The sequence below is a fragment of the Eretmochelys imbricata genome, chromosome 28, assembly GCF_965152235.1.
Source record: "Eretmochelys imbricata isolate rEreImb1 chromosome 28, rEreImb1.hap1, whole genome shotgun sequence".
NCBI classification, from domain to species: Eukaryota; Metazoa; Chordata; order Testudines; family Cheloniidae; genus Eretmochelys; species Eretmochelys imbricata.
The window spans coordinates 7,797,342-7,810,637 of record NC_135599.1 but is presented as its reverse complement, the minus strand read 5'-3'; the positions used below and the strand labels follow the sequence as shown (position 1 = coordinate 7,810,637).

Sequence of the window (13,296 nt, the reverse complement as noted above, 5' to 3'; positions counted from 1 at the left end):
AGTGTTGTGCTAATAGGTCTGGCAGGCTGGAGGCTTTTTCACTTTTAAGTTACTAGATCCCCTCCGGAGGAAGACTCACCAGGCTGCAGCAGCCAGCTGTGGTGGGTGCTTGCAGGGAGGGTCAGAACAGGGATAGGAAGAGGCAGATGGGTGGACACTAAGACCCAGGGGTGCCCCAAATTTTCAGGTTCCCTACTATGCCTAAGGACGGCCCTGAATTCTCTGGTGTCTAATAAGGTGTGAGATCTGAATGAAACTTTTCCCACAGTCCAAGCACTTGTGGGGTCTCTCTCCAGTGAGTATTCTCTGGCGTGTAACAAGGGTTGATGTCTAAATGAAATGTTTCCCACAGTCTAGGCATTTATATGGTCTTTCCTCCCAGGTGGATTGTCTGATGTCTAGTAAGATTTGATTTGTGGCTGAAGTTTTTCCCACACTCCAAGCATAGATAGGGCTTCTCTGCAGTGTGGATTCTCTGATGCACAATAAGGCCTGAATTGTGAGCAAAACTTCTTCCACAGTCCAAGCATTTATATGGTCTTTCTCCTGTATGGATTTTCTGGTGTCTAGTAAGGTAGGAGTTGTGACTGAAGCTTTTCCCACACTCCAAGCATTTATGGGGTTTGTCACTTGTGTGCATTCTCTGATGCGTAGTAAGGTTGGATGGCTGAATGAAACTTTTCCCACACTCAAGGCATTTATAGGGATTCTCTCCCGTGTGGGTTCTCTTGTGTGTAAGAAGGGATGATCGCTCATTGAATCCTTTCCCACACTCAAGGCATCTATATGGTCTCTCTCCTGTGTGCAGTCTCTGATGTGTAATAAGGGATGATTTCTGACTAAAGCTTTTCTCGCATTCCAAGCATTTAAAGGGTTTCTCTCCCGTGTGGATTCTCCCATGGTTAATAAGATGTGACCTTTGACTGAAGCTTTTCCCACAGTCCAAGCATTTATAGGGTTTCTCTCCTGTGTGGGTTCTCTTGTGTGTAAGAAGGACTGATCGCTCACTAAAATCTTTCCCACACTCCAGGCATTTATATGGTCTCTCTCCTGTGTGCAGTCTCTGGTGTGTAATAAGGGACGACCTCTTACGAAAGCTTTTCCCACATTCCAAGCATTTATGGGGTTTCTCTCCCGTGTGCATTCTTCCATGGTTAATAAGATGTGAGCTCTCACTGAAGGTTTTCCCACAGACCAAACATTTATAGGGTTTCTCTCCCGTGTGGGTTCTCTGGTGCGCATTAAGGGCTGATTTGAAACTGAATCTTTTCCCACACTCAAGGCATTTGTAGGGTCTTTCTCCTGTGTGGATTCTCCCATGTTTAGTAAGAGATGAACTTTCATTAAAACTTTTCCCACACTCAAGGCATCTATAGGGTCTTTCTCCCATGTGCAGTCTTTGATGTGTAATAAGGTGTGAGCTCTGATGGAAACTTTTCCCGCAGTCCAAACATTTGTAGGGTTTATCTCCTGTATGGATTTTCCAATGCGTAGTGAGGCTTGTTCTCACACTGAATCTTTTCCCGCAGTCAAGACATTTGTAGGGTTTTTCTTCCTTGTGATTTGTCTGCTGAGCTGTGGTTTCCTTGGGATCCACGCATCCTCCCTCACATGGAATGGATTCATCTGGCTTCTTCCTTGGATGGTTTTCCAGCTGCCTCCCTGCCCTGCCCTGATTTCCCCAGGCTTTTCCCTGTTTCAAGCACTGGGAAAAACTCCCTGCAGCTCTTCTCAAAAACGTCCCCTGTGGTTCCACTTTCCCAGGACCTTTCTGCTGTTGATTCTCCTCCTTGTTCTCCCTCCCACGCTCATCACCTGCCGGGAGAGAGAGACAATCCAGACAGGAGTCATTGTCTGTGCTCTCCAGTTTTGCCGGCAAAAGGCAACTCTTGTTGACAAAACAATGGAGGGGTACACGCTACAACGCTACTTCTGGCAGCAAAACTCTCCCGTTTTGGTGACAAACCGCCCCCCCCCCACACACACACACCTTGACGAGAGGCAGAGGGCTTTGTGCGGCAAAGATAGAGAGACACAGCATCAGTGCAGACGTACGTTCGTTATGTCGCCGTAACGGGCCTTCAGGAAGTCTGCCCTGATGCCCGCTGTGACCGCTCGGATCGCTGGTTTGAACTCTGCTGCCCGGCATCCAGCTACGCAGACGTGCGTCCCCGCCCCTTTCAAAGCTCCCGGAAGCGTTGGGGCGGGAGGGGAGGAACGCACACACTCCCCCGACACACACAAACACACACAGAGTGTCTCTGTCTCTCCTCCCACACACACACACACTCGCTCCCTGTCACACACTCTCCACTGCTCCCCTGCCCCCCACACCCACACTTCCGTTGAAAAGCGGCTGGCAAACTCTACAGTAGTTACGAACACCGGAGTTACAGACTGACCAGTCAACCGGACACCGTGTGGAACTGGAAGTCCGCAGCCGTGGAGACAAAACAAAAAACAAAAACACAAACCCCAGAAAATCCAGTACTTTGCCTGCATTGCATCTCAAAGGCAGGCACATCTGGGCTGCCTGTCCCCACCCCTACCCCCTGCTCACCACACATGGGGCAGCCACTTACAGGTAGGAGGCGAAGAGGCTGAGGTTCGCAGGCACAGCTGTGAGCCCCTGCTCCGGGCCGTCTGCCCTGAGGAGCATCCCATAACATCTTGTTCAGGGTGACAAACATTTCAGAGTTAGGAACAACCCCCGTTCCCGAGGTCTCCATGACGCTGAGGTTCTAGTGTAGTAGGATGAAGCCTTCATCGTGTGACTCGCTACCTGTCCCAGGAGCCATTGCAAGCCCTTCCCAAAGCACCCTGCGGCCAGTCGCACCGTGGGATAGCGACCCACAATGCACTGCTCTCTGTGGCCATCCAAGAGCGGCTAGCCTGGATGCGCTCTGCCGACACCAGGATCACAGTGTGGACCTGCCACAGGGGTTTAATTACAGCGGTGGCTCTATGTCGGCATCACTTGCGCCAACAAAACCCTGTAGTGTAGACGAGACCTTCCTCCAGCCCTGGTGGGCGGCGGTAGCTAAGCCGATAGGAGAAACTCTCCCGCTGACATACCACTGTCAACACCAGCAGTTATGTGGGTGTAACACTTCCAGGGAAGTAAAGTCAGGGAGAAGATTCCTGACAGCTAACAGGGTGGATGGGAAGCCGGGACTGATATTTGCCGTGATGATACGCCACCTCTCACTGCAGCCCTGACCTGGGTGAGATGGGGCAGAACTGAGGCGCTTGCTCATGGCACATTTTGGGGAGTCCCGGATGCTTTCTGTGTCAGTTTCCCTGACCCCTCACCTGTGTGGGTGCCTCTCAGGAGCTCTCTCTTCTTGGAGGCCTGGAAATCTGGGACCCACGGCTCTTCCCCTCCTTCCAGCCGGGCGATCAGGTCAGGTTTGGGAATGGGAAATCCTGCGCAGCGGGGGAAATCAAGCTGCATGGAGTCTTGGTGGACTATTTGTCACGAGGAACATTCCCGAGTTTAGCCTGACCTTACATGGGATTAGAATAACTCAGACCCCTTGGGGTCTGCAGGGGTGTTGTTATGACCTCACTAGGAGTTCTCCAGATCTGTGTGCTCTGGGGGACTTATGGACACACAACACACATGGCTCGGGTGTTAAATTCCTGCCTGTTTGCAAGCCTGCAGAACCTAGAGCCCTCGCCACGGATGGAGCTAGTCCCAAGAAGGAAGGTAAAGGAGAAATTATAGAGGCAGGACAATACCGTGCTTCTGGCCCCTTGAAAGCTGGAGATGGGGTTGAATTAGCATGTCCATTAGGTTTCTGACTCCCCGTTCCCTTGAAAGGGGAATGGAGATGCACTCGCACTAGAGCTGTGGACATTGCGACCCTCCTACAATCTAACCAAGCAGGGAAAAACCTGACCGGATTCAGAAATGCTGACCCAACGGCTTTCAATAAATGAGGGGACAGGAATCCTTACCCAGCGAGGTCACAGTCTCATAGTTCTCCTGCATGACGTCCCTGTAGAGGGCTCCCTGATTGGGGTCCAACAGAGCCCCCTCCCCTCGGTGAAATACACACAAAAAGTCACCAGTGTCTGAAACAACATCAGTTCCTCCACTCAGTGCCAGCTGCCCCGGCCAGAATCCCACTAGTCACGATGGAGGAGGGCCGGAGAAGCAGAATCCCACTCCCACCCTGCTCAGAGGAGCCAGGTGGCTTCCGGAGCAGAGAAGGTGAGAGCCCCTTGTCCCTCCCAGCAGATGGAGGAGAGCAGGGTCTTCTCATTTACCACACACCTGCTAGCCACAGGCTGATACGGGAAGCAGAGCTCCAAGCAGGGGACAGGGACAGGAATCCCAGCACCTTCATATTCCACGGTAGCCTCTGGCTAGTGGGTCCAGGCTCCAGCACCGAGAATCTGGTCAGTTTTCCCAGCCCTGTCCATGGGGCCTTTCCTCTTTCAGAAATGGGTGGATGGTCACCCCCTCCCAATGGGCCTGTTCAGAAAACGAGGCCCAAGGTGAACATGTCCCAGCAGATTTATCACATCCTGTCCCCTCTCTGCCTCACCCTGTATATTTCCTGCCTCTCCCCTCTACAAACCACACACACACAGACAGAGCTCCCTGAAAATCCCCTACCTGAGCGGGCTACACCGCAGCCAGTTCTCTTCCTCGTCTCCTGGAAGATGGGACGACCTGCCACGAAAAGCGGACGTGATTCTTCAGCCTGTCAGGGTGAGAGGGACAATCGGGGAGGTTTCAGAAGGGGCGTTAGTCCATGTGACACCCCGATTCCCCTCCAGGGTCTCTCCCTGCAGAAGGACACTCTAGACTCTGCCACAGTGGGAAAACCCTCAGTCACTTTGGCTTGGCCTACACTCCGGCTTACTTGGGCATAATTGACGTTGCTCAGGAGAGCTTCTCCCACCGACACAGCCACTGCCTTTCGCCGGGGTGGGGATCTTATGCTGACAGCAGCCACTGAAATGCTTCTCCTGTAGCCTCTAGCCCTTCATTACAAGACAGACCCGGCCCCTCCTGCCAGGACTGGACCCACCGAGGCACTTTTAAACCCTCCCAGGGACAGAGGCTCTGAGACAAATGCTAGAAAAGAGCAGAATCAAAAGAGCCACTTTGGAGGATTCCCCCTGACACTGATATATTGGAACTGGGAAAAGTTCAGAAAAGGGCAACACAAATGATGAGGTGTATGGAACGGCTTCCATATAAGGAGAGATTAATAAGACTGGGACTTTTCAGCTTGGAAAAGAGACGGCTAAGGGGAGATATGATAGAGGTCTATAAAATCATGGCTGGTGTAGAGAAAGTAGATAAGGAAGTGGTGTTTACTCCTTCTCATAACACAAGAACTAGGGCTCACCAAATGAAATTAATAGACAGCAGCTTTAAAACAAACAAAAGGAAGTATTTCTTCACACACTGCACAGTCAACCTTTGGAACTCCTTGCCAGAGGATGTTGTGAAAGCCAAGACTATAACAGGGTACAAAAAAGAACTAGATAAATTCATGGGGGATTGGTCCATCAGTGGCTATTAGCCAGGATGGGCAGGGATGCAACCCCATGCTCTGGGTGTCCCTAGACTCTGACTGCTAGAAGCGAAGAGAGAATGATGAGATCACTCCATGATTGCCTGCTCTGTTCATTCCCTCTGAAGCACCTGCCATTGGCCACTGTCAGAGGACAGGATACAAGGCTAGACCGACCATTGGTCTGACCCAGCATGGCCGTTCTTCTGTTCTTATTGTCCGCCAGGCAGCGCATCCGCCCAGCAGTGCCATGACTTGACAGGGTCAGGAAATGGCCTTTCCTCTCTTTGCGCCTCACCTTGTTCCCAGGACACTCAATCTGCCCCGGGTGCCGCAGTGAATGGATCTGGGCAGGTTGGGGAGCCGGGAACCTCTCTCTCTACTTCTAGTTCCTGCTGCCCGTTTCGGTGTCACCCTTCCCCTTTCGGTCTCCTTCCCGCTCCGCTCTGCCTGGGAGAACTGGGGACTGTCCTGTGCCCTTGGGCATTTGCTCTCCAGTGTGAGTCTGGCTGTATCACTGAGGGCAACAGCTCTGGGACCCGCAGACAGATGGGGAGCCCCTTCCCCTCTGGTACAACTCACCAGCTGGTCCTTGAAAGGGGGCCCTTGTGCAAAGTCACTTTCCTGCCGGTCCCCAGTTCTCTCCCCATCATCTAGAGGCTCTGCCTCAGGGCTGGTGCGGGCAGAGCCCGGGGCCAATTCCAGCCACGGGGGAAAGTCCCCACCTGGGCTGGGCACAGAGGGGGCTTTAATGAAGGTCTTTCCCCAGCACAGACCCCGCTGGGGGAGCAGCAGCTGCTCCGTCTGGGCTCCCAGATCACGATGTAGGAGGCAGAAGCGTCTGACCCAGAAAACTCAACTGTAGGGGTGCTAACATCACGAGCAGAGAGAGACACACAGACACCCCCCTGGGCTGCCCCGGCAGCCCCCAGGGGCAGTTCGGCAGCTGCAGATTTCATTTGCCCGCCTGGACTCACATCAGAACCGAACCAGAACCAGTCTGAACTGGTATTTTTAACTGAGCAGGAGCCAGACTTGATCCATCATTTTTCTCTTACTCAGTGAAGCTGAATCTGACCTGAACTGGGGGAAAACTGGTGGCCAGTTACAATAAAGTTTCAGCAGTTTTTAAGCTCAATATCTGATCAAATAAAATTAAACCTTCTCTGCTCTTTCCTTCATTATCTAGAACACCCAGGCAGGCGATTGCTCCCAGAGCAGCCTGCCCCAGTAGAAGGAGAAGAGGAGAGAGACCCTAGGAGCAGAGAGGGAAGTGGGGGGGCTCCTGGTCCCAGAAGTTAACAATAACGCTTCAATTCCAGGGGGAGAGGGACTGCCTGCCCAACTTTTCTCCTGCTTAGACAGGCCTCCTCCCACCCATCCCCAGCCCCTGGGGCAGCTCCTCCTTCTAAATGCCCCGCTTGACACAGGCCTCCGGCCCCCAAATCAGTTCCCCACTGAAGGAAGCTGCAGGACCTGCTCCTACCCTCCCCGTCGCACCCCCCCGCCCCCGGCGCTGCCTGGTAACTGAATCATTTTCGGGCATCTTGAACCAGAACCGAACACTGAACCCGAACCAACCCCCAATTCCACTCCTTGCCGGCTATGGCGAGCAGTGACTCTGGAGTGACACCGAATCCTGCACAGAATTCAGACCAGCACCCGGTCAGCCCAGGAGTCACTCCCCCTCCCCGGCCAAATAACGATGGTCTTGAAACAAAACATTAAATTGAGCGCAGAATGCGGGAGGGAGGGAGGGAGTGTGGATATTTGCTGTGTAAATTCGCACCCCTTCAGGGAAATCCCCTGCCCCCCACTTGCAAGGCTCCTGTTACCATTTCGGGGGGAGGGAGGAATCGGCAATGGCTTGGGAGGGACAGCGCCTCCAGCCCACCCCCTCTCCCACTCCATGGGGTGAGGAAGCTGCCCCTGTATCTCTCACCACCCCTTCCCCTTATCCCTCCCCTCGGGCTCTCCCTTCGCCAGCCAGCCTCCCCTTGTTCTGCCATGGTCCCTCCAGCCCCCCCATCCCCTCCCCCTATCCCAGCCCCCCATCCCCTCCCCATCCCAGCCCCCCCCTCCCCAGCCCCTATCCCCCCCTCCCCAGCCCCCCATCTCCCCCTTCCCCATCTCCCCCCTTCCCCAGCCCCCCATCTATCTCCCCCCTTCCCCAGCCCCCCATCTCCATCTCCCCCCTTCCCCAGCCCCCCATCTCCCCCATCCCATCTCCCCCTTCCCCCACATCTCCTCCCCCTATCCCAGCTCCACCTCCCCCTTCCCCTCCCCCTATCCCAGCCCCCCATCCCCTCCCCAGCCCCTATCCCCCCCTCCCCAGCCCCCCATCTCCCCCTTCCCCATCTCCCCCCTTCCCCAGCCCCCCATCTATCTCCCCCCTCCCCAGCCCCCCATCTCCATCTCCCCCCTCCCCAGCCCCCCATCTCCCCCATCCCATCTCCCCCTTCCCCCACATCTCCTCCCCCTATCCCAGCTCCACCTCCCCCTTCCCCTCCCCCTATCCCAGCCCCCCCAGCCCCCCATCCCCTCCCCATCCCTTCCCCCCATCCCATCCCCCCCATCTCCACCCTCCATCCCCCCTTCCCCATCCCCCCCATCTCCCCCTTCCCCATCTCCCCATCTCCCCCTTCCCCCACATCTCCTCCCCCTATCCCAGCTCCACCTCCCCCTTCCCCTCCCCCTATCCCAGCCTCCCATCTCTCCCATCCCCCCTTCCCCTCGCCCTATACCAGCCCAATCCACCCTTCCCCCCACATCTCCCCCATCCCAGCCCCCCGCCCACACTGGGGCTGGCGGCCGCCCTCCTGGGCACAGGGATCCCTGCAGCCCGGGGGGTGTGTGGGGGGGTCTCTCTCACCTTCCCCCCCCCCAGCCGGTCCCCCCCCGGGAGCAGGGCCGGGGAGGGGGGGTCCCGGCCGGGCTGGAGACTGTCCCGGCTGCAGCGGCCCCTCTCCCGGCTGCAGCCCCGGGCTCCGGAGTCACTGCGGAGCGAGGCCGATTCACTTCCTGCTGCCGAGGGGGCAGCGACCCCAGCGCGCTGCTCCTGGGTCCTAGCGATCTCGCCGCCGCAGCTTGGCCCCTTGCGCAGGGCTTGGGGCCGAGGCCACCTGTGCCTGACATGCCCCCCCTCACACACACCCCAAAAAACCAAAACCCTCGCCTAGTTCTGTAGCTCACACGTGGGGTGTTTGAAGGACTCTCTCTTCTCAGTTTCTGGGTCTGCAGAAAAGTCTCCGAGCAGGTCCCACATTTCTCCAATGCTGGATTCCCTGAAAGGCTCCCTGCCTTGCCAGCTTCAGCTGGAGTTCTGGTCACTGGATTACAGACCGAAAAGTGGCCGTTCTTCAACAAAAAAACCTTCAAAAACAGACTCCAGCCAGAGACTGCTGAATTGGAATTAATTTGCAAACCGGATATAATTAACTTTGGCTTCAATAGAGACTGGGAGTGGAGGGGTCATTACGCAAAGTAAAACTATTTCCCCATGTTTATCCCCCCCCCTCCCACTCCTCACTCTTCCTCAGCCCTTCTTGTCAACTGCTGGAAAGGGCCCACCTTGATTATCACTACAAAAGGTTTTTTTTTTTCTCTCCTGCTGGTAGTAGCTCACCTTACCTGATCACTCTCATTACAGTGTGTATGGTAACCCCCATTGTTTCATGTTCTCTGTGTATATAAATCTCCCCACTGTATTTTCCACTGTATGCATCTGATGAAGTGGATTTTAGCTCACAAAAGCTTATGCTCAAATAAATTGGTTAGTCTCTAAGGTGCCACAAGTCCTCCTACTCTTTTTTAAAATATTATTTTTATGACTCTGGTCACTCTCCGCACTTCATCATTTACCTTTGTCGACACCGGGCAGAGGAAAGCCAGTGTGCTTGTTCCATTTGCATTTTCATAGCAAATACTGATTGAAAATATGCACAAGTCAGTAGCTGCTAGCAAAAACAACAAGGAGTCCTTGTGGCACCTTTGAGACTAACAAATTTATTCGGGCATAAGCTTTCATCAGCTAGAACCCACTTCATCAGATGCATGGAGTGGAAAATACAGTAGGAAGATGTATTCGGCAGTACATGAATAGACGGGAGTTGCCTTGCCAAGTTGGGGGGGCCAGACATTTCAATTAAAGTGGGCTATTATCAACAGGACAAAAAATCACTTTTGTAGGGGTAATCAGGGTGGCTTATTTCAAACAGTTAACAAGAAGGTGTGAGTAAGAGTAGGAGGAAATTAGCATGGGGAAATTTAGGTTTTTTTAGTTCTTGTAGTGACCCATCCACTCGCAGTCTTTATTCAGGCCTAATTTGATGGTGTCCAGTTTGCAAATTAATTCCAGTCCTGCAGTTTCTCATTGGAGTCTGTTTTTGAAGTTTTGTTGTTGAAGAATTGCCACTTTTAGGTCTGTAATCGAGTGACCAGAGAGATTGAAGTGTTCTCCGACTGGTTTTTGAATGTTATAATTCCTGATGTCAGATTTGTGTCCATTTATTCTTTTACGTAGAGACTGTCCTGGTTGGCCAATGTACATGGCAGAGGGGCATTGCTGGCACGTGATGGCATAGATCACATTGGTGGATGTGCAGGTGAACGAGCCCCTGATGCTGTGGCTGATGTGGGTAGGTCCTATGATGGTGTCCCCTGAATAGATATGTGGACAGAGTTGGCAATGGGGTTTGTTGCAGGGATAGGTTCCTGGGTTAGCCGCAGAGCCCTTACCCGTGTCCCCCTTCCCAGCTCTGACACTGCGGAGCCTTGCCTGTGTCCCCATTCTCATTCCCCATTCCCCAATTCCCACCTCCTCAAATACACCTGCAGTACATGCCCCTAGTCTCACCCCTTACAACTTAGGGTCATGTTCCATTTTGGGTCTGGGTTCTTCATCCCACCCCTTTTGGACCCCATGGGAGGGGTAAGGAGTGAGGCATTTCTTTGGTCTTTTCGTGTTTTATACCTTCCCCGCAAAGCCCCTTTGCCCCTCCCCACTGGTTGCTCGACTTTGCCTTCAGATAGGGGTTGAGGCAATCTTACAGTGTGCTCTCAGTAACACTTCAGCTGCTCTTCCCTGTTCCCACTGTACTCACAAATCCAGCTGACTAGCCGGAAGCACCATCACAGTGGCTTTGTCCCTGGTTTGCACATTTTACTATAAGAGTATCAAAAAGTCAAACCCAAAATTCTACCCCAGGGTAGCGAACAGACCTAGATACTGACACTGATTCCCCGGTCTGGTGTCAAAACGTCATTTGCATTTGACGTACCAATGGGACTGCCTTTCTCAGTTGTTATTTTGGCTCTCAGTCCAGCCCTTAGTGCTTTTTTGCATGTCACTGCTTGTGTGTGGAGCTTGATTCTCAAATATTCACTGAGGGCCGTATACGATCTCCTATTAAATCCTTCTCAAAAGGCAAGAATCTACTGTAACTTTTGCTGAACATAAGAACGGCCACACTGGGTTTGACCAATGGTCCAGCTAACCCCGTATCCTGGCTTCCGACCGTGGCCACTGCCAGGTGCTTCAGAGGGAATGAACAGAACAGGTTAATCACCTAGTGATCCATCCCCTGTCGTCCACACTCAGCATCAGGTAGTTTAGTGACACCCAGAGCATGGGGTTGGGCTAATAACCATCGGTGGACCTATCCTGAGGAACGTACCTAACTCTTTTTGAACCCAGTTATAGCTTTGGCCTTCACAACTCAATGAACATTTAACTTCCACTTAGGCTCCGAGCTTCATTGATTTCAATCCTTGATTTCACTGGAAGGTAGCAGGGGGTGGGACTAGGTGACCTCCTGAGGTCCCTTCCAACCCTGATCTTCTATGAATTCAGGAACCTACGCCCTTGTCGTCCCTAATTCCCACTCACTGGGGCTCTGATTCGAGCTGATCAAAACATTCAAATGTCAAAAGAGGACTTCTCTGTGACAACGTTTGCAAAATGTTCACACTTTTCCCACGAGTTCAAGTTTGGGCTGAAGCACGGGTCATTCTGGGCGAAGGCTGGGCTCTTGCGCAAGACCCTGCCTGCTAGAGTTGTGTGGCTGGTCTCAGACCTAGCTCCCTTTCACGGTGAGAAAGAGATTCATGACAATATGAACAGCCAACATCTGCCTGAGTCTGCAGGCAGGCCCCCGGACTGCGAAGCACAGCGAGCGTTGCAACCTGGGTGGAGGTCAACTAGCTCCACTGAGACCACGTGTGCAGACCTGGCCCCCACTGCTCTTGGGGGCCCCTGGGCTAATTGGTGTGGGGGTGGGGTGGGGTTCTGCCTTTCTGGATTCTGCTGGATTGGCTTCTCTTTGAGGTCGTTCACACACCCTGCTTAGCATAGGTGCCCACTCTGTTATCAGGTTATTTAGCACCCACCAGCAGCCAGCTCCCCCACCCCAATGCATCCCTCCCCCCAGCGGCCCCATCGATCAGCTCCTGCCCCTCCCTCCCACACTCAGGGGAGGAGGTGGAACTGGGCAGGAAGAGGCAGGGGAGGCCTTGGAGGAAGGGGTGGAGTATGAGGCAGGGCCTGGGACAGAGCAGGGGTGGGAAGAGGTGGGGTGAGGGTGGGGCCTTGAGCTGAGTGGGGGTTGAACACCCTCAGGGAAAGGAGGAAGCCAGCACCTGTGTCATGTAGCTCCCCTCCTTCATTCTAACCTGCAGGCTCCAGGGGTCAGATTTTGTGGTACCAAGGTGACATTGCACTTGCAGTAGGTTTTATTATTATTCTGTGCATTATCTGGATCATTCTCCTACCCCAAAACCCTGATCAAAGATCTTGGCAGAGATCTTTTTTTTCACATCCCCCCTCTCCAGGCTAAATCTGGGATACTGAAATAGTGGGTGAAACTTTAATCCTGTGTAATGCATATAAATCAATAAACCAGCAGAAAGGCAGATTAGGTTACTCAAGTGTAGATTTTCACCACAGCCTCAACTTTAATAAGCAAAGAAATGTGGATTTCAAGGGAATACCTACTCCATTCTCTGCTACAGACTCTGTGGAACTCCTTGCCACAGGATGTTGTGAAGGCCAAGACTATAATGGGGTTAAAAAAAAAAGACTAGATTAGTTCATGGAGGACAAGTCCGTCAATGGGTATTAGACAGGATGGGCAGGAATGGGTGTGCCTAGCCTCTGTTTGCCAGAAACTGAGTAAGGGCGATAGGGGATGGATCACTTGATGGTTACCTGTTCTGTTCCTTCCCTCTGGGGCACCTGGCATTGGCCACTGTCGGAAGACAGGATACTGGGCTAGATGGACCTTTGGTCTGACCAAGTATGGTCAGTCTTATGTTCTTATGGACACACTCCTAAAACCATTGTCAGCAGTGTGATGGGTTCGGTCACAGAGATCCCCTTGGGACTGTCACCTGATGTGTTGAAATTACCTCTGAGCCCATTTTCACTGCCAGCTTGGGACTCCAGAACCCTGCCTTGTTGAGCCAGACATGCTAGCCTGCTGCAACACAGACCCAGGGTTTGGTCCACGGCCCCAGAGTTGCAGACTTAACTAGAAACAGCTCAGCAGGTTACCTGCCTCCAGCACCGAGACACCCAATTCCCAATGGCATCAAAACCCCAAATAAATCTTTTTTTTTTGCTCTGTTTAAAGCTTATACAGGGTAAATTCATAAATTGTCCACCCTCTATAACACTGAGAGAGAGAGATACACACAGCTGTTTGCACCCCCAGGTATTAATCACTTACTCTGAGTTTATTAATAAACAAAAGTGATTTTATTAAGT

The 13,296-nt window shown here is 52.9% G+C and overlaps 1 protein-coding gene across 1 annotated transcript in view; it reads right to left on the bottom strand.

Annotated features, from left to right (window-relative positions):
- Positions 1-330: 330 nt before the first annotated feature.
- The window catches only part of LOC144258263 (uncharacterized), an 88,612-nt gene continuing 75,646 nt past the window's right edge, over positions 331-13,296 (bottom strand). Inside the window, 2 exon segments of the mRNA XM_077806695.1 lie at positions 331-375; positions 377-1,575. Coding sequence (XP_077662821.1) covers positions 331-375; positions 377-1,575 — 1,244 coding nt within the window.